Here is a 21,620-nt window from a genome sequence, read left to right as displayed (position 1 = left end):
ATGTTACATTGTAACTTCAAAGGCACTCCTTAAGAAAAAAAAAAGTTATTTTGAAACAATTATAGATTCATAGCAGATAGCAAAGAAATGTACAAGGAAGTCACATGTGTTTCTTCCCCCAGGCCCCTCCTCTGCAGTGCTAACATCCCAAAAACCTGGGTACAGAATCAAAACCAAGAAATTGACATTATCATAATCCACAGAGGTTATTCATATTTCACCAGATGTATACGTACTTGTGTGATTGTGTGGTGTGTGTGTGTGTAGCTCTGTGCAATTTTGTCCCATGTTACATACCTCTGGTACCTTATATACCTTGCATAACTATTACCACAATCAAGATACTCAGCTGTACCATCACCACAAAACTCTCATGCTACCTCTTGATAACCACATCAAGCTATCCCATATCCCGATGCTAACCCTAGCAACCACTAATCTGTTCTCCATCTCTACAATTATGTTCTTTCATGGTTGTTATTGTTATAAACATAAAATATGTCATATGTATTCTTTTGAGATTTGTCTTCTTTTCATTCAGCATAATTTCTTTGGGGTTCATCTGAGTCATTGTGTATATCAATAGGATTTTGTGTGTGTGTGTGTTTTATTTCTGAGTAGTATTCTGTGGTATAAATGTACAAAGGCTCTCTCTAAGCCTTCTGTTTAACATACCCATGTAGCCATTACCCAGATCAATATCCCAAAGTTGGCTTTTGTGTCCCCTTCCTCTTACTAACCATCCAACCAAGGTTAATGACTCTTCTGACTTTTTAACACCACTGATTAATTTTGCTTATTTTTTCACTTCATATAAATAGAATCATACAGAATGTGCCTTTTCAGTTTCCTTTACTCAGCATTATGATTGTGAGATTTACCCAAACTGTTCATTTTTACTGTTGCATAGTAATCCGTGTGTGATAATACCACAATTTATTTATTTATTCATGCTACTCTTAATGAACATTTGAGTGGCCATTGCTTTTGGCCAATAGTGACACTATGAATATTCTACATGTCTTTTGGCAAAACAGTATATACACTTTTCTTTTGGGTGTACACTTTGGAGAGGAATATCTGGGTCACAGGTTCTGTTCAGCTTTAATAGATACTGCCAGACAGATTTCTCAAATGATAGTAGCAACTGATACTCTGACCAGCAGCAAATGAGAGTCTTGGTTGTACCATTCTCTTGTTAACACTTAATATTATCTGTCAGCTTTTCCCTTATCCTTTAAATGTCAGCCATTTTCCTTTAACCATCACAACCATTGTTTACACAGGTTAGGCTTCATGCTTTAAGCAGAATTTATTTATTTATTATTCTTTTGCACCACTAAGATACATAAAACTTTACATATTCTTTCTCCTCCTTCAGATTGGAAGACTCATTTGACTTTTGAAATTTAGTCCAACAAAAACATTCAGGCAACGCTAGACATTTTGGAGTTTGAAAAGACAGCTAGTCTGTGGTGTCTGTCAACCAGAGGCAAACTGCAGGTTTCTGGAACAGGACAAATGCTATTAAATTAGAGATCAGGAAAAGGAGCATCCCACAAATACATCTTCCAACCTACTGGTCTAATAGTTAGCTTTGGATATTTCCTTTCTTCTTGTCAAGAAAGTTCTTCCTTGAAAGCATTTTTCATGCATGAATGGCCCTTATAGCCTTATTTAACCCCTCTTCTTCCCTATACATGTTGATTTGAGGAAGACTTATTTGGCTTTGAAATTTAGTTCAACTCTAAGAAGCATGAGAATTTACTGTTACTTATTTGTGGTTGCTAGATCATTTTTAAATAAATAAAGGTTTAGTCTATGATGCTTTGTCATTTCACAAGAAACTTCTCCTATGTATCTGGATTGTGTCTCCATCAATCCTGCAGACACAACACTGCATGCATTAGCAGATTTCTCAGAAAAACCCATATTGCTCCTTTCCAGAAATTTGGAACTATCCGGGCAGATTTGATTGAGCAGATGAGATTCAAGCAGAGACTGAAGGTGATCCAGACCCTAGAGGATACCACGAAACGGAATGTGGTGAGTCCTTTGAGAAAGAGAATGTGGACTTCTCTCTCCATCCTTCCTTGCATTCCTGCCAACTCATAAATTCCTGTTTGACAGGCTGCAGATGATTTAAAAGAAGAAAATCTAGAACTTTCCCAATATGACACTTTTGAGTTTATAAAATTCAAATGGTTTATCCTTTTTATAGGTCCGAACCATTGTGACAGAAACTTCCTTTACTATTGATGAACTAGAAGAACTTTATGCTCTTTTCAAGGTGAGTTTCAAAGTAAATTCATGTACATTCAGGAGAGCAAAAGAGTTCACTTTAATAACTCAGTTCTACCTTTTTCTGTTAAATTGCTAGGGCAGCATGAATCACAATGTGCAAAAAAAAAAGAAGACAGAACTGAGAGTATAAAAATGGAGTACTTGATATGAAAAATACATATATTCTTACAACTCATTTAAGTTGATGTTTTTAGCTTTCTTCCATTCCATATAATATTTTTAGCTGTTTCCTTGAACTTAAGAAAATAATACTCATTGAACAGATGGCAGGTGGGTTTAAATTCTGCCTGAATTTTTGTAAATTGTAACTTCCTATAATAAACAGTACTAAAGAACACTTACAGTTTTCCTGTATTAAACTGTATTAAAGCATCCTTTAAAAAAGATATGTAGCTGGAATAAGAAAGAAGCTGTTCAGATGTCTAAGGAAAAGCCTAACTGGCTAAATTTCTGATATTTGTTTCATAATTCAGCCCATACCAATCTTGAAGCCTGCATAAGAAAATACTATGTTAGTAAATAAATCAATGTAGAATTTTTTTCATTCTCAAAAAAATGCTCTATAGTCATAACTATCATTATCAGCATCATAGATTAAAATGTGTCTATTGACAGGAACTAAGTGAAAAGGTGCCTTTTATGTGGGTACCAATTTTATCATTATCTCTAATTGGGTAGCTTCTTGTATATAATGCCTTTTATCTAGGCCTGGCTATTTTGAGAACTGCAGAGATAGTACAGGAACAAATGGAAAGGGACAGATGCAAAGATTTGAGTTGAAAACTAGTAGATATTAGGATTAGAGAATACAATGGCTGCAAATGTATTTTCTAATATTCCCATTTGCCCGTAAGCTACTGGAGGGTACCACTGTTTCATTTATTTTCATTTCACTGGTACCTAGCATAGTGTCTCTCCCCAGTAGGAACTCCAAACATGTTGAATGCATAGGTAGCTTAGTGATCAGTTGTCAGTCTGGTACAGTCTCTGCATGTACAATCTCTTGTGATGCAGGTGCAGAGAGATAGAGGCTTCACAGCTGCCTAGTGGTGGGCTTTGTGCAGCCCAGCAGCATGACCAGTAGAGTGGACTGCAGTGCCCCCACCAGCCTCCATTCAGCCCTTGACAGTGAAATCTCTGTAGTGTGCTGTCTCCACCATGTTTTAGCCATATATGTAAAGCATTGTAGGTAATTGCTCCATGTTGGTTCATTATCCATAAGGGAAGATCCCTCTCTCTTTCATAAAGGAAAAATTTAATGATCCAGCTTGGATCAAAACAGAAAAATATATAATGATCCAGTTGAAAACAGATTTTTAAGGGATGCTGAGAACCAGAAGAGATCTGCCTCACAGGGTAGTGGGGATAGGATTTGGGGTAACTAGACAGAAGTGGAAAAGCAGCTGGAAGCAGCAAGACCATGGTCCAATAATGGGAGGGGCTATGACATTAGAAAAGGGAGACCAACTCTTGGGGACACCAGGGAAAGGAGGGCCAGGGCCAGTTGTACCAGAGACCCAGATCTGGAGATCGCTGCAGCATGTCTTCTTCCCCTGGCACCTCCGCATGCTCTGGTCTGTGCCCCTCCAGGTCCCAGAGGTGCCATTCATGCCCAGAGGGTATGCCTGAGACAGCAAGCTCTGCTTATAAGCCCTAAGAGCGTGTTCACATAGATGAGATCCTAAGCCTTCTCAGCACCCCAAGAAAGAGCCCGAGACTTGGTATCAGGGACAGAAAAGGGTCTCTAATACTCGGAACCCAAGGTAGTGAAGGTGTTAGTGAAGGACTCTTTCTTGAGTCTTTTGAGGCTTAATTGCTTTCAACACACATTTATTGAGGCTTTACTATGTGTTTGACACCTTGCCAGACTTTTTAATCTTTTAAGAAGCCATCAGCTGGGGATTCTCCTGTAGATACAAGGAAAAGATGCAGGCTCTCCCAAGGAGCTCACTGCCTGGACTTTGGGGTAAAACTTGGTGGGAAAGGATGAAAGGCTGCCACCCTGAGGTAGATTTGGTGGAAAATGTGTTTCAGGGCCTGTTTGCCCTAGTTTCTCTCAAACTCTTTCTAAATTAGTCCTTTGGTCCTTTTTCAGTCTCTGGGCCCCTAACTCCCAAATGATGGCATAGGGGTCTCATCAAGGAACGGGGAGATGATCTGCATGGCTTGTCTTTTCCTGATAGTTGGGAACACCGTGAAAGTGCTTGCACCCACACTCACGCCTGGTTCCAGAGAAACTGGGATGCTTCAGTTAGGAGGAAATGCTTTGGGTAACCTTTATTCATTGACGTAGCTCACATAAAGAGGACCCCTCCTGGGGACATGTCACTAACACCAACCTACCTAGAGGGCTGCTGGCATCTGATTCAGAGGACTCCTGATCAGCCCCGGCTGCTTGGGTCCTGGCCTAAGCCTCCCTGGGACATCACCACCGTCTCTGCCCCACAGCCAGGAACGCAGTCCCAAAGCTCTGGGGGACTCTGAGAAGCTTCCTTTCTGCAGCCAAGGCTACACTGCTATCTCTGACTCTGGCTCTGCCTTCCACCTCTCCTTCCTCCTCTCTTGCCACTCCTGCTTTTTTTTAGGTTGCCAGCTACAGTTCCCAGTAAGCAGTTGGGATGCAGATGTCAGTCTGCTCTGCTTCTGAGTGAGAGCAAAGCTGGATACTACACAATCACAATGGACTCCCCAACTCCCAGAACCCCTAGGGCTTCTGATCTGTTTTGAAATTTCTGTAAAGGGCTTTTTTCTGCTACAATATTTATACATGCTTATAGTGAAATAGACAATGCGAAAGGGAATAAAGTAAAAATAAAGCACCGGTTTTCATGCCCCTCCTGTCTCCCCATCCAGAGCTAACTGTAAGTGGGGGTGGGGGTGTCCTTCCGGACCTTTCTAATTACATACTTTATCTTTGTGGTCTTCCTGGAATGGGTGTATATTTCTACCAGAATCAATATGACCTTGATGAAGAGGCTGTGAATAAGATGCTGTCTTGTTTCCAAAGACAGAAACAGGAAGCTCTTTGTTGGATGCAGATTTCTATTCTCCTCACTATAGTGGTCCCTATGCATAATTTTTCAACAGCAATTTTCAGATGTGTGAAATAGGAGGCCCATGCATTTGTAGCTTGAATACTGTGACTATGATAATATTTATGTGATTCGGGTGACCAGGAGGCAGGGGGTCTATGGGACACTAAGCTCAGAAACCCAGAATTTCATCATAATTCTGTTTTGACTAAATGGTTGGGTGACCTTTTGTAAGCCACTTAACCTTAGGTTTTACCACCTCACCTAGAAAAAAGCAGTCAGATTTGTCTAAATTACAGATCCTTTTCAGGTTAACATTCTATTTTTTTTTTTCTAAATTTAAAAACAAAATTGTTCAGGGATTTATTTCTAAAATGCTTGTGAGTGTGTGTAAGGGGGAAGAAAATAAGGCATGGGGGCTTGTGAGTGTTGTTCCCCATGCTTTCTTTACTACCTTTAGTAACTGAAACCAATCTCGGTGCTGGGTGTCACCTGCAGAGATGGTTGCCATGGAGCTGGTGGGGGGAGGTCAAATGAAGGAATGTGTGGCACACGCAGAAGACAGAGGAGACCTTGAGGCCTGAGCTCTACCCCCACAGATGCACACAGGTTGACCAGAAGCTGTCTTCCAAACTGGAGGGAGGCCTTGTCTTCCTGGTATTTGCTGTGAGAGAGAGTCCCCAGTAATCATCCTGTTCTTTGATTTTTCCAGGCAGAGCATCTAACCAGCTGCTACTGGGGTGGGAGCAGCAATGCACTGGACCGGCACGACCCCAGCCTGCCTTACCTCGAGCAGTATCGCATTGACTTTGAGCAGTTCAAGGGGATGTTTGCTCTCCTCTTTCCCTGGGCCTGTGGGACTCACTCAGATGTGCTGGCCTCCCGCTTATTCCAGTTATTAGATGAAAATGGAGATTCTCTGATTAACTTCCGAGAGTTTGTCTCTGGGCTGAGTAAGGACCGGATGCTATTGCATGAGTTTGGAGGGGGTGATGGGGCCGTGACACACACACACACACACACACACACACACACACGTGGTCCTCAGTGTGGCCCTCAGGGCCACAGCCCCACACTGCTTCAGAAATGGGGTTTACAGGGCAGAGGAGCATATTTTAAGATTTTCCAGCTGGTTGTAAATTTCATGTGTAGTTAATGGATGTATTATATGATGAAATCATTGCCTTCTACGTTAAATAGTCCTCAGCACTAGCTAAAAAACATTATCAGACAATTCCCAAAATGATAACATGCCAACTTCAACTCTGAAACCACAGCCATGATAACTTTACATGAGTAAAAGAAATGTTTGGGTGGATTGCTTTTCTTTAACAAAATGTTTATCTATAGATAACATGCATTCCATAGAATTAGACATTTCATAAAGTTTTTAATAAAGGGCTCAAGAAACCACAGCAGCTTGCAGTCTAAATGGAAATCATTTCTCTCCTTTTTGCCAGGAGATGGGGTGATCCCTCATGAGAACGCACACCCAACACCTCACAAGTGGTTTCTGCCTCTCAGCCTCACAGTCTGACCTGCTTATTACCCTATACTCTATTGGATTATTGTTCCATTTTAAATTGAAAAAAAGCTACATGGTCAAGCTTGGTCCTCCCAATGTGAGGTTGTCGATGTAGCAGGCATTATGCCAGGCTGCCAGAAAGAGATGAGAAGAAAAAACCTGATTCTGTTGTGCCACTCTGTGACCTTGGCCATGTTTTAAAGTGACAAGCCCAAGGAAAGATGCAGGGGTCAGGCAGAAAGCCAATGATGACTCCAAAAAGTGCCCTAGATCTTTAAGAATAATGACTAGAGGACTTAAGGGACAGGAAGCTGATGATTTTTAAAAAGACAAAGCAGTTGTAGATGAGGTCCACTTAGGAAAGAAAAAATTGTTTGTATAAAGCACTCTTAAGTATTAAAATTGAGGATGTGAAGCAGTAAGCCTTTATTAAGTGCAGGCTCTGTTCTGATGCTTTAGAACTCATACTTTGTCACTCAATCCAAACAACATAGCTTTGAGGTGGTTATGATAACTGACATTTATACAGCCTGTCCTCTGCTCTAGGCACTGCCCTCATTGCTTTCTGTTCAGTTCATTTGCCTAAGGTACACAGCTACAGACACTCTGGGGCTTAAGTTTGAGCTCAGGCTTCTGAAGGCATAGTTTGTGCTTTCACTGTTACACTTTATTACCTCCTTGCTTACCATTATTATCCCCATTTTCAGTTCAAGAGAAGAAAGCTCAGAAAAGTTAGTAACTTGCTGGGCTACTGGTTTTCAGCAAATCAGTACATATCTGAACTGCACCGTACATGCTGGGCTCAGGACTCAAAGGCGGGCTGTCTGTCTTGAAAGCTTACCCTTTATTCACTACTCTATACCAAGGACAACAAATGGAATTTTCTTAAGGGAAGAAGGAGGTATTCATTTTTAATTACACAAGCAACATGTAAGTAAATTCTGCTTTTTAAAAAACAGCAACAACCCAGACAAGGCTACAGATACCTTAGACCCTCTCCTAATCTTTTCTACCCCAAGGTAACTACTAGTCATCATATCGGTATCCATTAAAAGGGAGTTTTAAACATTATCTTTAGACAGGAATAAGGAGAAGGAAAAAGAGACAGGTTCTGCATGCAGAAACTAAGAGAAATAAATACAGATGTTTAATTAAGTTCAGTCAGCTCCCACCAGGAAAGTATTCTTCAAAATCATCAAGGAAGGAAGGAGAGGCTTGAAGTTCAAGACAGTGAAAACATTGGGAAAGTATATATAGACTTTTTAAAATGCAGTCGAGGTCTTGAGCTAAGTAAACCTCACCCCAGAATACTGGGAGAACTCTCAGAGTTGATGTCAGTCATGTGGGTCAATCGTAGTTATGTAGACAGACAAGTAGACCAAAAATGGGAAATTCCGTTCAAGTTAAAAAAAAAAAACTAAAACTTTTGAATTCTGGAAAAGATGGGTCAGTAACTTTATATCAATCCCCAGATATTAAGTTCCCTCTGAAAATTAGTGAACGGATGGTCAACAGAAATAGAAATGAGGGATTACTATCCAATGCTACAAATGAGCTATATATCCTTTCCCAATCATGTTGTTAAAAGGCAGAGGCTCTAAACATATCACAGATGTCATGATGCAGCTGGTTATTTGAGAAATAACTCATAAATGGAAAAGGTTGGAAGTAAGTGATTGGCTGAACACTGTCCCCAAAGTCTGATGTCTAATGAATTGATTTCAGCTGAGAGTTCCCTGGTACCTTGGGCTTGGTATTTAACCTCTATGATGGTTCCCTTATTTGCAGAGTGCAGGTATTTTCAGGACTAAATGAGATTAATTCAAGTAAAGTTCCTAGAACAATGCCTGACCCAAAAAGTTAGTTATTATTGTCACTACAGTTACTATTTATCCCTCTCTACTGGACTCAGTCAGTTTCTTAAACCAAAGGTAGAGAATGCATACTTACTGCATGTGTGGGCTGAGAGAGGCCAATATGTTGGATTTTTTAAAAACTGACATTAAAAAAAATATGAAATGAGGAAATGATTGGCAAAAGCAAATAGATAAATCAGAAATCTTGAATTTTAAGAAATGATTGTAACAGAACCAGCTAGGGTGTCTGCATATAGTACAGTGGTTTCAAGCATGGGATCAAGTGAGACAAATCTCAGTTCAAATCCTGGACCTGCCACTTGCTAGCCTATGGCCTTGAACACATTACTAAATAATATAATGCCAATAAGCCTGACTTTCTCATCTGTATAGTTGGGATAATAACTGTGCCCATCTCTTAGAACTCTTGTGAGAAGAGAGTGACCTAAGCAGGGAAAAGAGGTAGCCTAAGGCTTTATACAAAGTGGATGGTTAATAAATGTCTGTCATTACTTTCATGAGGAGTATTTTTCAGTGAGCAAACATTGTGGGATTTAGTTAACCATGGAGTCATGTGAACTCCAGAGTGAAAGTATAAAAGGGAGAATGCAGACTTAGGCTATGTAAGTGGGAGAGTCAAGGACCATTCCATGATTCTCTGAAATGGACACTAGGCTTCTGGAACACTCTGTCCAGGGAGATTGGCAAATCAACACATAGTGTGGATATAGGTGAGAATAGGAAATGGTATACAAACCATATCATAAAAGAAAGTTGAAAAATTTGGAGAGGAAGGTAAACTTGCCTTGAAAAGAAGACTAAGGGGGACAGGATAGTTGTCCTTAAAATCTGAAAGATTGTTTTTTTGAAGAGGCAGCAGACCTATTCTGTTTGGCTTTAAAGGGTAGAATAAGGGCAAAGAATAGAATAAGGGGAAGAGGAACAGTTCTAAGCATTCTCTTGCGTAGTGGGACTATGAGATCTGATAAAAATTGTGGACATTTTCTTCCACCCAAATGACATACACTTAAGAGACAAAACTTAAATTTTATGGGGTTCATGGACTTTATAAAGTTGAAACTGCAGGTTAAGAATCCTGACACTGAAGCAAAAATCACAGAAGAACTTTCAGTCTTTAGAGAATGTACCAGCAGGACAAGATGCCTCTGTTGTGAGATTGTTCTAGGAAATTCCTATCTCGCCTGGATGTGTGAGGAGAAATCCCTACATTAAGTGAGGCTTTGGACAGCATAACCCCGGATGTTCCTACCGACCCAGAGTCTATGATTCCTCTTTCTCTAAATCTGATTAGTCTTCAACTTCATGCTCTGAGAGTAATTATTCACAAAGGATTTTCTGGTTCCTGAGACACATAAAGGCTTCCAAGCAGAATGTAACAGTATTCTTTTGATTGAAATGGTGGTGTTATAATGGCAGATAGGTTAGAATCAATTAAACTGAGGAAACATTGAGGAGAAACCAATCAAATAAAAAGGATTCTAAAATGAGTAATTTGAAGCAATCTCAAACATATTTTGAGATAATTTATGACCTCTGTTATTGAGAGTATTGAGGCCCAGTCACCAGTCACACAATCTTTCTTATTAATAACACATTTATTATATGCCAGACACTATTCTAAGAGGTTTATAATATTAACACATTTAGTTCTCACAATTCATAGATCCTGATGTCAAGATCACTGATAGAATCTTCTATGTATCATCCCGCCTGATAGAGGGGAAACTGAGGTACAGATAGGTTAACTCAACACATAGTAAGTACCAAGGATTTGATACCAGGCAACCTGGTTCCAGAGCTCTCAACACAATATGTCCTGGCCAAACCTTCCTTCACCCAATGTCTTGGTTTCAGTTTGTAAGTAGATGCTTCATGGAAATGCTCACTAAGGCTGGAGGATTACTAGCATGCAGGACGCATTCACACTGGTACTTTGTGTGACTTCTAGGTGCTGCATGCCATGGAGACCTCACAGAGAAACTCAAACTCCTGTACAAAATGCATGTCTTGCCTGGTAAGTAAGCTACAAAGCATTGGACATGTATCTATAACCATGACATAGCTTGAAATCTGTCTTCTGTTTTATTGGGATATAGTTAATATACCATATTATATTGTTTTCAAATGTACAGCATAGTGATTTGATAATTATATACATTACTAGCCACAGTAAGTGTAACTACCCCCTGTTACCATACCAAGATACTACAATTCTCTATATATAGTTATACTCTCTATGCTGTACTTCCATTCCTGTGACTAATTCATTTTATAATTTGAAATCTTTTTTTGGTCTAATCTGTTTGCCTCTTCTTAATATACAAAATCACTCATTGGTCACTAAAAATGAACTGAATACTGACTACTTACATAAGTTCCTGAATCAGCATGTGCTTGATTCTGTGGTCACTTATGTGTGTGCAGTAGGAGTTGCAGCAATAGGAAAGAGCAGACTTCTGCAGGAGAAAGAGTAAATAGACCATGATAAATCATGGGATGCAAGGACTGTGAGAGAGAAGAGAGAGTCTAGGACTCTGTAGGTCCTGAGTCTAGAGGGAGCAGTTTTACCACTGACAGTGGGAAAGAAGGTGGGAAAGAAGGTGAAGTTTTGAGTTCAGTTTCAAACAAGATTGGCCCCTAGCTGATATAAATCTAGCAAATACTAAAAAGAAAAAAAAAAAGAGAGAGAGGAGAGATTGGCACTAAGCACAGAGATAGGATAAAACCACAGATTAGGGAATTACCTTTATAGCATGCAAGTTCCTAAAATTTGGTTTGTAAAGCATCATCCCACCGAATTTAGGAAAGTCTCTCTAAAAGAGGAAATGTTAAGGGACACTTAGGTGGGGAGTTGCTGAAAAGGAAGGTGGAGGCAGCAATGGAGTGAACCTCCCCTGTTAGGCTTCAGCGGCAGTCAGGGTCCCCGGGGATGCATCCCCGCCCCATTTCTCTCACTTCAGCTTCTCATCCTCCTCCCATGTCATTTCTTTCACAACGAAAGCACCCTTTCAATGAGTTACAACCCAACGGTATGTGAACTGTGTTTCCTCCCCTCTCCAGAGCCATCCTCTGATCAAGATGAACCAGATTCTGCTTTTGAAGCAACTCAGTACTTCTTTGAAGATATCACCCCAGAATGCACACATGGTAAGTGACTTTGCTCACCAGAGGTGCTATATTTTTCTACAGAGCCCTCTGTTATTGGAAAAGGGATCCAGTTTATTTGTCAATCAATAAAGTATATGGATATATTTGCCTAATATATTACTTCCTTTTCAAATTTTTGAAGTTAGGAAACTATTAGGGAGCAGGCACTGCAGCCCCCTCTCAAAGGACCAGACACATCATGTCTCCTGACTTAGACAAAGCATGACTGTAGAGCTATGTACTTTGCTCCCCTCTCCCCACTAGGCTCAGGCTCATTAAGAACATCATCCTATTTTATGCTGCTTCCAGTTTCTAGCCAAGCATTTATATCAGAAAGCATTCTCTTAACATCTACCTTTGCTCTCTAGAACAGGCATCAGCAAACTTCAGCCCATGGGCCAAATCTGGCCCCTTGCCTATTTGTACAGCTAAGAGTGTTTTTTATTTGTGAGCTAAGGGTGGTTTTTTACATTTTTTAATGTTTTTTAAAAATCAAAAGTTAATATTTCATGGTACAGGAAAACTATAAATTTCAACTGTAGTGCCTACAAAGTTTATTGGCACACAGCCAAGCTATTCATTTATATATTGTCTTTGGTTGCTTTCATGCTACAGTGGTAGAACTGAGTAGTTGAGACAGACTGTATGGACTGCAATGCCTAAAATATTTACTGTCTGGCCTTTTTTAGAAAATATTTGCTGACTCCTGCTGTGTGTGGTTGCAGACATGATTTACCAAATTGTATATCTCTCCAAATTTATATGCCATGTTTTGTATTGCATCAGCCTGAGCAACCCCTCTCAGTTTCCTATGGCAGTGCATTATTTACCTACTAATTCCTTGGTAGGGCAGTCTCATGACTTCACCCAAGTCCAAAAGTAAACATGAGTTCTCCTGGGTCCTTTTGCCTCTTAAATATCATCATTCCAAAATAAGCACAGTGCAGATAATCTTTTAAACTGTTAGCAACCTAATTGATTGAGTAGAAAGGAGTGAGCTAAACTCAGTCTTAATATTGTTGGCAACACAAGGTGAAGGTGGGCACTTTGGACAGAAGGCTAGCTCTGTATATTGTTATCTAGCTGATCTCAGGCAGGTTCCTGCATCTCAGAGCCTCAGTTTCCTTCTGTGGAAGATGACAGCTGTCATACTGGGTGTAGTAAGGACTTAACGAGGTAATGTAGTAAGGCTTAAGCATAGTGCCTGAACACATCCTAGAATATTCTTAATATTGTTAGCAATAATATTTTGGCTACAAAATATTAGCCATATCTTTATTACTGGACACTTATTTCAGAAAAAAATCATGTTTCAGAATGCCTCAGGGATGATCATATGCTAATAGTATTTAATAATCATTCAAAGCTGCTTTTTAAAAATGTTTTCTGACTCCTAAAGTACTATTGCTTTGTGCTGTAATTTGAAAAATATGGATATATAAGCTAAAATGTCTTAAAATCTTAAAATACAAAGAACTAATATTATCTTGACATATTTCTCTTCAGTCCTTTCTATTCATATAATATGTAAAAGTATACATCTGGAATTGAACTGCCTATAGAGTTTTGTATCCTACTTTTTTTCACTGAAAATCCAGTGAGCATGTTATCATGTCATTAAACATTCTCTGGAAACATGGTTTTTGAATGATTGCATAATATCCATTGCAAGCGCTTACCATACTTTAAATAATTTTTGAAAAATCTACTTGTTTCATAAATCATTTTCAAAATTAAAAGGAGAGGGATTTCTCAGTGACAGATAGTACACTGTCCTCACTCTATCTTAAAAGCTGCTGAGATTAATTTGAAACTAAATACAATGAAGGTCACATATCTGGCAAACCAGCCCCCTTTTGGATGGCTGAAGAAGTGCCAGAATGCATTCTTACAGCTGACACGCTGATGGGGCTCTGGGAGTGTTGTCATCTCTCCCTTTTGAAGTCCTTATGTGCCCTGTGATGACCTATTTTAAGAAGGAAAAAAAATAGTTATAAGTGGCTTCCTTGAAAGTCATGTTTTTGAAATACCAGATTATGAATTTGAAGAAATTCTATAGCACATAATATTTTTTGTTTCTTTCATCAGAGATTTCAATTTCTTTCTAAACAGTGAGTTCTTGATCTTTTGCAAAGCCTGAAAGAATATCAGTTTCATTGTAGGCAAAGTTAAGATGATAATGAAACAGAAAAGGGAGGGAAATCAACATTTATAGGTATAAGCACCACCATTTTTTAATTATTGAAGACTACTTCATATCATTCCTTTAATTCCTAATTGTACACTGAACCCCACTTGTGAAAAAGAATTCTGGTGGAATCCTTCACCTAGAAATAGGGATGTCAGATAAATATATGAGGTGTCCTGTAAGATCTGAATTTGATATAAGCAAAAAATCATTTCCTAAGCATAAGTATGCCCTATACTTACGGGATATTTGTGGCTCACCTACACTAAAAAATCATTTATCTCAAATTCAGATTTAACCCAGTGTACCAGTTTTTGCTTTTGTTTGTTTTGCTTAGTCAGGCAATCCAACCTAGAGGTTTTTTCTGTTTTCTGCTGCAACTACTAAATATATGGGTTTATCATGTAAGATTATACTTTTTTCTCCTGAACATTTCTTGGCAGTGGTTGGGCTGGATAGCAGGAGCAGACACAGGGCAGATGACGGCTTTGTTACAGTGAGCCTGAAGCCGGACCGAGGTACCAATTTTCTCTTTTGTATGTCTGTCTTGCAGTTGGTTGAACACTTGTTTTTGACCGTGACTACTTATTTGTTGGCATTTGGGTTTTAGGGAAGAGAGCAAATTCTCAAGAAAATCGTAATTATCTGAGACTCTGGACTCCAGAAAATAAATCTAAGTCAAAGAATGCAAAGGATTTACCCAAACTGAATCAGGTAAGTGCTTAAGAATTCAGTTCATTCATTTCAAACCTTGAAGCTCTGTTTTCCTGTCATAGATAAATATAGAAAGGTAATGTTAACATGGGGCACTTCATCAGTATCTGTTTGGATCTATTTGTGCATCAAAAATATGCTCAGTTGTGAGAAAATGACCTCGGAAAAAATGTGAGCCACGAAATATTCAACTTTGAGAATACATGCATTCTCATCCCAATCCTTAAAAATACTCTCACATACTCACAAGACAAGCTCAGGCTGTTTCAAATTGCTGTGCTCATCTGTAAAGACATCTGACACATTTTTCTCCCTTACAAATGCTGAAATGTAATGAGAGATAAAACAACATAAATAATTGTAGCACAGGATGAAGAGCACCCTAATATTAAATGGCTGCGTGTCCATTGCAGGCCTGCCCCTGTGCCCCCCACGACATGACCATTTCCAAATCACTTTTCAGGGGCAGTTTATCGAGCTGTGTAAGACAATGTATAACATGTTCAGTGAGGACCCCAACGAGCAGGAGCTGTACCATGCCACGGCTGCGGTGACCAGCCTTCTGCTGGAGATTGGGGAAGTCGGCAAGCTCTTCGTGATGCAGCCTACAAAGGAGGGCGGGATCGGGGGCCACGGGCCCACCTGCAACCAGGGCATCGCAGGCATGCTCTTCCCCAAGAAAGGGCCGGGCGCACCCTTCGCTGTGGAGTCGGCTGAGCCCGGGGAGCCCCTGCCCACCGGCTTGGCGGGCGAGAGCGAGGAACACTCGCTGGGCGGGCAAATGGAGGACATTAAGCTGGAGGACTCTTCGCCCCGGGACAACGGGGCCTGCTCCTCCATGCTGATCTCCGACGACGACACCAAGGACGACAGCTCCATGTCCTCTTATTCGGTGCTGAGTGCCGGCTCCCACGAGGAGGACAAGCTGCACTGCGAGGACATCGGTGAGGACACGGTGCTGGTCCGCAGCGGCCAGGGCTCCGCGGCGCTGCCCCCGAGCACCAGCCTGGACCGGGACTGGGCCATCACCTTCGAGCAGTTCCTGGCCTCCCTCCTGACTGAACCCGCCCTGGTGAGGTACTTTGACAAGCCCGTGTGCATGATGGCCAGGATCACCAGTGCAAAAAACATCCGGATGATGGGCAAGCCCCTCACCTCGGCCAGTGACTACGAGATCTCGGCCCTGTCAGGCTGACACCTGCGCCTTCACTGGGGAGTGGGAGGGGAGGGAGGGAAAGGGTCTTTTTTTATGTTCGTCTCTGTTGGGGTTGGAGGGGATCTGTCTTTCTTTTAAATTAAATATTTATTAGTACCCGTCTTGAAGCCTAGTGTTTTCATAATATAATACAATGGAAATGTTGGAGAAATATTTAAGCACCTTGAAGCAGGTACAGTACACTCTCTTGGTGGGGGAGGAGGATTTATCAGAATACAGTTTATTCAGTGAATTCCAGAATAGATGAACCTGTCTGTGATATGTGTGTATTATAACTTCTTGATCTTGCTGTTGAGCCGTGTAAATGGTTTAAAAAACAGTGCTGTGTAACGCTAGGTAAGGTAGCAGCCATTTGTGTATTGGGGCTTTTTTGAATACAATTAGAGCTGTGAGAAAAATGAAATGCCACAAACACAAGAATGATCTTAAATGGAAAAGGCATTGTCAGCTGGGGTAAATCCTATACCATCTTAGGAAGCATTAAATATATTTTTTAAGATTTGAGATGTATTTCATATAAGTCCTCCATTCAAAAATCATATTCAATGGATGTTCCCCTTAAGGGGAAAACATTATAAGTTCTAAACAGGAAAGTGTAAATGGCTTTTAGGTGATGCCAGAATAATGCTTCTATTTGATCAGTTCGGACAAATATTGGACCAATTTTGCATGACAAAACTGTTCTGATTATTTAAGTCAGCTGGCCAGAGTTCAGGGAAGATGGACAGTCTTGTTATAGAGCATCTGTAAGTGGTGAACAAGATGACAGAGGGCTCGGGATTTTTGTCTGTTCGTCTTTTGGGGTTTTCTCAGAAGGAGATAAAGTATCGATGCTTCTGATATGGAATTTTCAGCTTCTTGTTACTCACTGCAAATAAAGCAAAAAATAAAACAATAAACTTTACCGTTTCCATACTCTACCTAGATTCAAGAAAGTATGCCATGTATCGCATATGACCATGTTTCCAGCTAAATCACTGTAGAGATCATGTAAAATGAAAAAAATATCTACAAGATAGTGTAACTGAATGTTTTAAAGCAGAACCTGTCACTTTATATAGAATAATAGTATGCTTACCTATTTCCTGAATGGATGTGGCAATGGAACTAGCGCACCTGCACTTTGGACTCCTGCTTTTTTTATCACCATTAGAGTTTTGTCTTTTACAGATGTGGGAGGCTTTTTCTTCTGATTGTTGAATTCATAATCATGATCACATTTTCTTTGCTTATTCAGATTATTCCTTTCAATGCATTCCTTCATTTTATTATCATTGTGTCCCCATTTTAGCTGTTGCTGCTGTTTTTTTATTTTGTTTACAGAATGATTTTTAAACTGTCAAATGAAGTAGTGTTAACCTCAAATAGGATAAATGTGAACAAATAAAATACATCAGATACTCATATATGGCTTTTATCTCAATGCTTTAAGGTCCTGCCTTAGACAATGTGTTCATTCTTTTGACAACTCTGTTGGGGAAATTTTATCAGGCAACCATTTTGGCTAAGTAAACAAATTTTTATAGGCAAATATTTGAGATAAGAAGTACAATATGTAGTGATGTGCATATGAGTGTGTATTTTTAATAAGGGAGTTTTTACCAGTTATCTAATTATTTAACTTCTACAAAGGTGATAAAATGGGTGAAAATCCCTCCATTTAATTCTTACTGGCACATCGCAATACCATTTGGTAGGTATTTAATTGAGTACTGAGGCATTTAACAGAATTTGACTCTAAGATTATTACACATTATTCCGTGATGTGTTTCTATCTTTAAAGTCACTTAAAGATGCCTGAAGAAATTAACTGTTAAATCTGATACTCTTAGTCACCTCTACCTCGTCAGAACCAAAGATGGGTTCGGGATGGGAATAAACATACATTTAAATGTGTAGCCCTAGGTTAACAAGAGGAGTCAGAATTTTCCATGGTCACTGAGAAAGGGACTATAACTGAACAGTGCCTCACTCCCAAAGCACGGGTCTCTGTTATGCTCTGTTGTAATATTGTCCTTATTTGTTTAAGCACATCATAGTAGCAGTGGCAGTATACTATATGATGGCAATTTTTAGTCTGGTTGCTTCTGAGTCTATGTATGGAGGAGCCCTGAGCCTTCAGGTTGATTGTTTTTCTGCTTAGTCTGAACAGCCTTGTCAGCTCATTCCTTCTCAGCCTCCAGAAGGCAGGCAGTGAATTTCAAAGAGCATTTTCTGAAAAAAGATTAAAGTTCCTGTCTAGTTTTAATGGTTGTGTCATATCTCTTAGTAGCTCCATGAATTCTTCTCTTTATTTCAATGTATTATGATTTATTGTCTTCCCTGAATGATCATGTTTGATCTAGCCCTATGCTGATTAGTGTCTCACACTGATAACTGTTACACCATTACAAATGGTGGCCTCAAGGTCCGTATCCTAACAGATTTGAACGGGCATCCCAGCAAGCTTCCAGCTCCTGAGCTCTGGGCGCTGGGCCCCCACGGAGCTTCCATATATGACAGCTCAGAAGAGAAAGCTTCTACCAGGGGAGAGGCAGCCGGCTTCTGATCCTGGGTGCCAGGGGAGGGGGTGTGCCTTAGGAGCCACAGATGCAGCCACATCATTGCACCCAGCAATGTTGGGTACGGGCGACAAACTGTGGCATTGCCAAAAGGGAACCATGCACAATGTGAAGGCTCCTGGGTCATCAGCTCTTCACCTCCCAGCGAGGCATGCAGGCCGGGAAGCCCAGCACAGGCAGCTCCCAGTCTGCTCTTGTCACAGCAAGTAGGGAAGGCAGGCAGGCTTCTCCTCACCTTCCTGGCCCCAGAGAGTCTATGGCAGCCCCCCAGTCTTCGTAGACTTGGCTTGGTCTCTGACTGAAGGGCCTGGGGGTCTTGAACTTTGAGTTACTTCAGTTCTTGAATTTAACATTGGAACTCATGGGCAGCTGCCTCATTTATCCTGCCTCTGGTTAGGGCTCCTCTGATGGTGTATTTTAGCCATCCTGTAAGGTTTTTTTGTTATGGTATCAACTTCTAATCTGAAAAGAGTAGCAATTGATGGAGTGAGTACAAAACATCTGACACTATTTTCTGCTTTAAAATAACTCTTTGACATAATGTTTAGGGCCCTGTGCCTTTTATTTAATTCTTCACTATGGGAAGCATACAAGGAATGCATAAATAAGCTCAGAGTATAGAAGGCTGGAACTAGGATTCTCTTCCTGTCTCTGTTAATACAACTGGCTTCCAGGAGATGGTCTACAGAGCAGCTACGAGCAGATGGCTGAGGGCAAACTGTAGATTATTAGGGCTTCCTGTACTCACAACTACTTCCTCTCCTCAACTCATCACAGAGAGGACAGTACTGTGCAAACCAAAATCCTGTATCTTCTCTTAGAATATTTTAAGGGCAAGGTATCAGCCAGACTGATGCCACTTCACTCAGACTGGGTGGAGATAATCTTCTGAGCCCTAGAATAGGTCTAGCAAATTCTCATGTTTCAGGACTGTGAACTACATACTATGTGCCAGATATGGTTTTAGGCACTCACAGCATAGCAGCAAATGACTTACAAACATCCCTGTCCATAAGAGAAATTCACATTCTGATAAGGGAGACAGTATAAACAAGATAAATACACTGAATGTTATGTTAGTGACATGGGCAATAAAAAATAAAATGGGGAAACAGGACTTGAAATGCTGGGGTGATCAAGGAAGACCTCACAGAAGTGATATTTGAGTAAAAGCTGAGGAGTGGGCCATGCAGAGACCTGGGGAGAAGAGCTTTTCAGACAAATGGAACACAAACACAAAGTCCCTGAGGTGGGAGGCTACCTGGCTGGTCTGAGGAACAGTGAGGAAGGGGTGGATGGAGTGGAGAGAAGCTACTCAGCAAAGAGGCAGAGAGGTAACAGGAACCTTCACACAGGTCCAGGTCAGGGAAAAGTCTTTGGCTTTTAACTCTGAGTGAGATGGGGCACCATGAGGGGTTTGGAGCAGTAGGGAAACGTGATCCAACTCAGATTTTAACAATGATTCTGATCCCTCTAAAGACATTAGAGATAGAAGCACAAATAGAAGCCAGCAGACCAGTTAGGAGGCCACTGTGGTCGTGACTTTTTCCTCCACCCTCACTCCTTAGGCCTGGAACTAGAGTAAGGACACCTCCATCACGTTCTAATGGTCAAGGTCAGACTTTAATGGGGGGCAACCATCCCCTACCTCTCAGGGAGAGGTGTGTCAAACACCTTGTGTTCTCTTTTATTTATAATCCTCTACCAACCTCCTGGGTTTTTCTGAGCCTTCTCCAACTTGGCACCCAGCTCACAAATTTCCTCTGTGCCCCAATTTCTGCTGTCACTCAGGGAACTTCAACATCCCTACAGAGAACCAGCAAACACTCCAGCCTTGATTGCTGTGACTTTTCATCCCACGCTGTACCTCAGCAATATGAACCTAAGTGTCTGTCACTCCCACTGCACTTCCTCTTGCACTTCCAATCTTGTAACCCCACTACCAGTCCGTGATGTCTCTCACTCATTTTCCTGCTCAGATTCGATCCTCTGGTCCTCTCTTCAGCCATTGTTTTCCTAGCTCTCAACTCCATTTTCCCTGATCTTCTGTGGCTGCCACTTGTGGTAGCTGTTCCATAATCCCCAAATCATGAATTCTTACAAACATCTGCCTTCTTCAGTCACATCTGGGCTGCTGAGCAGTAGGTTCTAGTGAGGAGGGAGGATTCACACTATGTAAAGTTACTACTACAACTTCATGTATTTTGTCTTCAGATGAGACCTGAATGCCATTCAAAAATCCCTTCCCGTGTCCCTGGTTCAATCCTTCTAAGCCTAAAATAACTATTTTAAGTCTCAGCTAGTTCACTTAAACCCCCTAATCCCACTCCTGCCCCGTCTTCAGTGAACATTTTGATTCTTAGCTGACATACCTAATTGGGGCTATTGGTTGCAACTCACAACTTTCAGCCCCTCAACTACAAATGTACCTGTGTCTGCATTCTATTTTTCTCCTTCCTCCACCTTGGAGGGAATGGTGGCATCCCTTAACCTCTGGCTCTCTTTTATTTTCAACATCTTCACAATGGATTTCTTGGCCACAAATTGTAAGAGTATTTATTCATTTCCTTAACTCTGCCACACACTCTATTTACTGACTTATCAACTACATCACAGCCAAACATCAGGAAAGGCTAGCTTAGTCTTGCTGCCTCCCTTCCTCACTTCCAATTTCTCTTGGGCGCCTCTCAGCATGACTCCTGGTCATTGCCCGAACCAGCTCCTACTGAGGACCCCAGTGATTTCTAATTGCTGACTCCAGTGGATCCTTACTAGTTCTTAACTCATCTGCTGACATTCTCTCATTAAATTTATCTCCCCCCTTGCCTGGTCTCTGTGACACCACTACCTTTCAGATTCTTTTTTCTCTCTTGGACAAACCCTCTGCCAGCTGTCCTGGGCTGCCTCCTTTTACCACCCCTTAAATGGTGGGGACCACAGGATGTGTCCAAGGCCTTCTTATCCACTGCTTGCCCTGAAGGAGTTTGCCCACTTCAATGATCTCAGCTCCCATTTATCTGCTATAACTCCCCAAGGTTATCTCAGCTCAGGCTTCT

General features: G+C 40.9%; 1 protein-coding gene across 2 annotated transcripts in view; it reads left to right on the top strand.

The window, feature by feature from the left end:
• Positions 1-17,407, top strand: part of TBC1D9 (TBC1 domain family member 9) — a 135,234-nt gene extending 117,827 nt beyond the window's left edge. For both annotated transcript variants that reach the window (XM_036931229.2, XM_036931289.2), the window contains exons 14-21: positions 1,948-2,046; positions 2,222-2,290; positions 6,049-6,289; positions 10,687-10,752; positions 11,799-11,885; positions 14,517-14,591; positions 14,684-14,787; positions 15,251-17,407. In XM_036931229.2, coding sequence (XP_036787124.2) covers positions 1,948-2,046; positions 2,222-2,290; positions 6,049-6,289; positions 10,687-10,752; positions 11,799-11,885; positions 14,517-14,591; positions 14,684-14,787; positions 15,251-15,982 — 1,473 coding nt within the window. In that variant the 3' untranslated portion in view covers positions 15,983-17,407. The remainder of the gene's footprint in view (positions 1-1,947; positions 2,047-2,221; positions 2,291-6,048; positions 6,290-10,686; positions 10,753-11,798; positions 11,886-14,516; positions 14,592-14,683; positions 14,788-15,250) is intronic.
• Positions 17,408-21,620: the final 4,213 nt, after the last annotated feature.

This window comes from Manis pentadactyla, chromosome 5 (assembly GCF_030020395.1).
Source record: "Manis pentadactyla isolate mManPen7 chromosome 5, mManPen7.hap1, whole genome shotgun sequence".
Classification (NCBI taxonomy): domain Eukaryota; kingdom Metazoa; phylum Chordata; class Mammalia; order Pholidota; family Manidae; genus Manis; species Manis pentadactyla.
The sequence above is the reverse complement of the archived record's forward strand: the minus strand, read 5'-3'. Positions and strand labels throughout refer to the sequence as shown.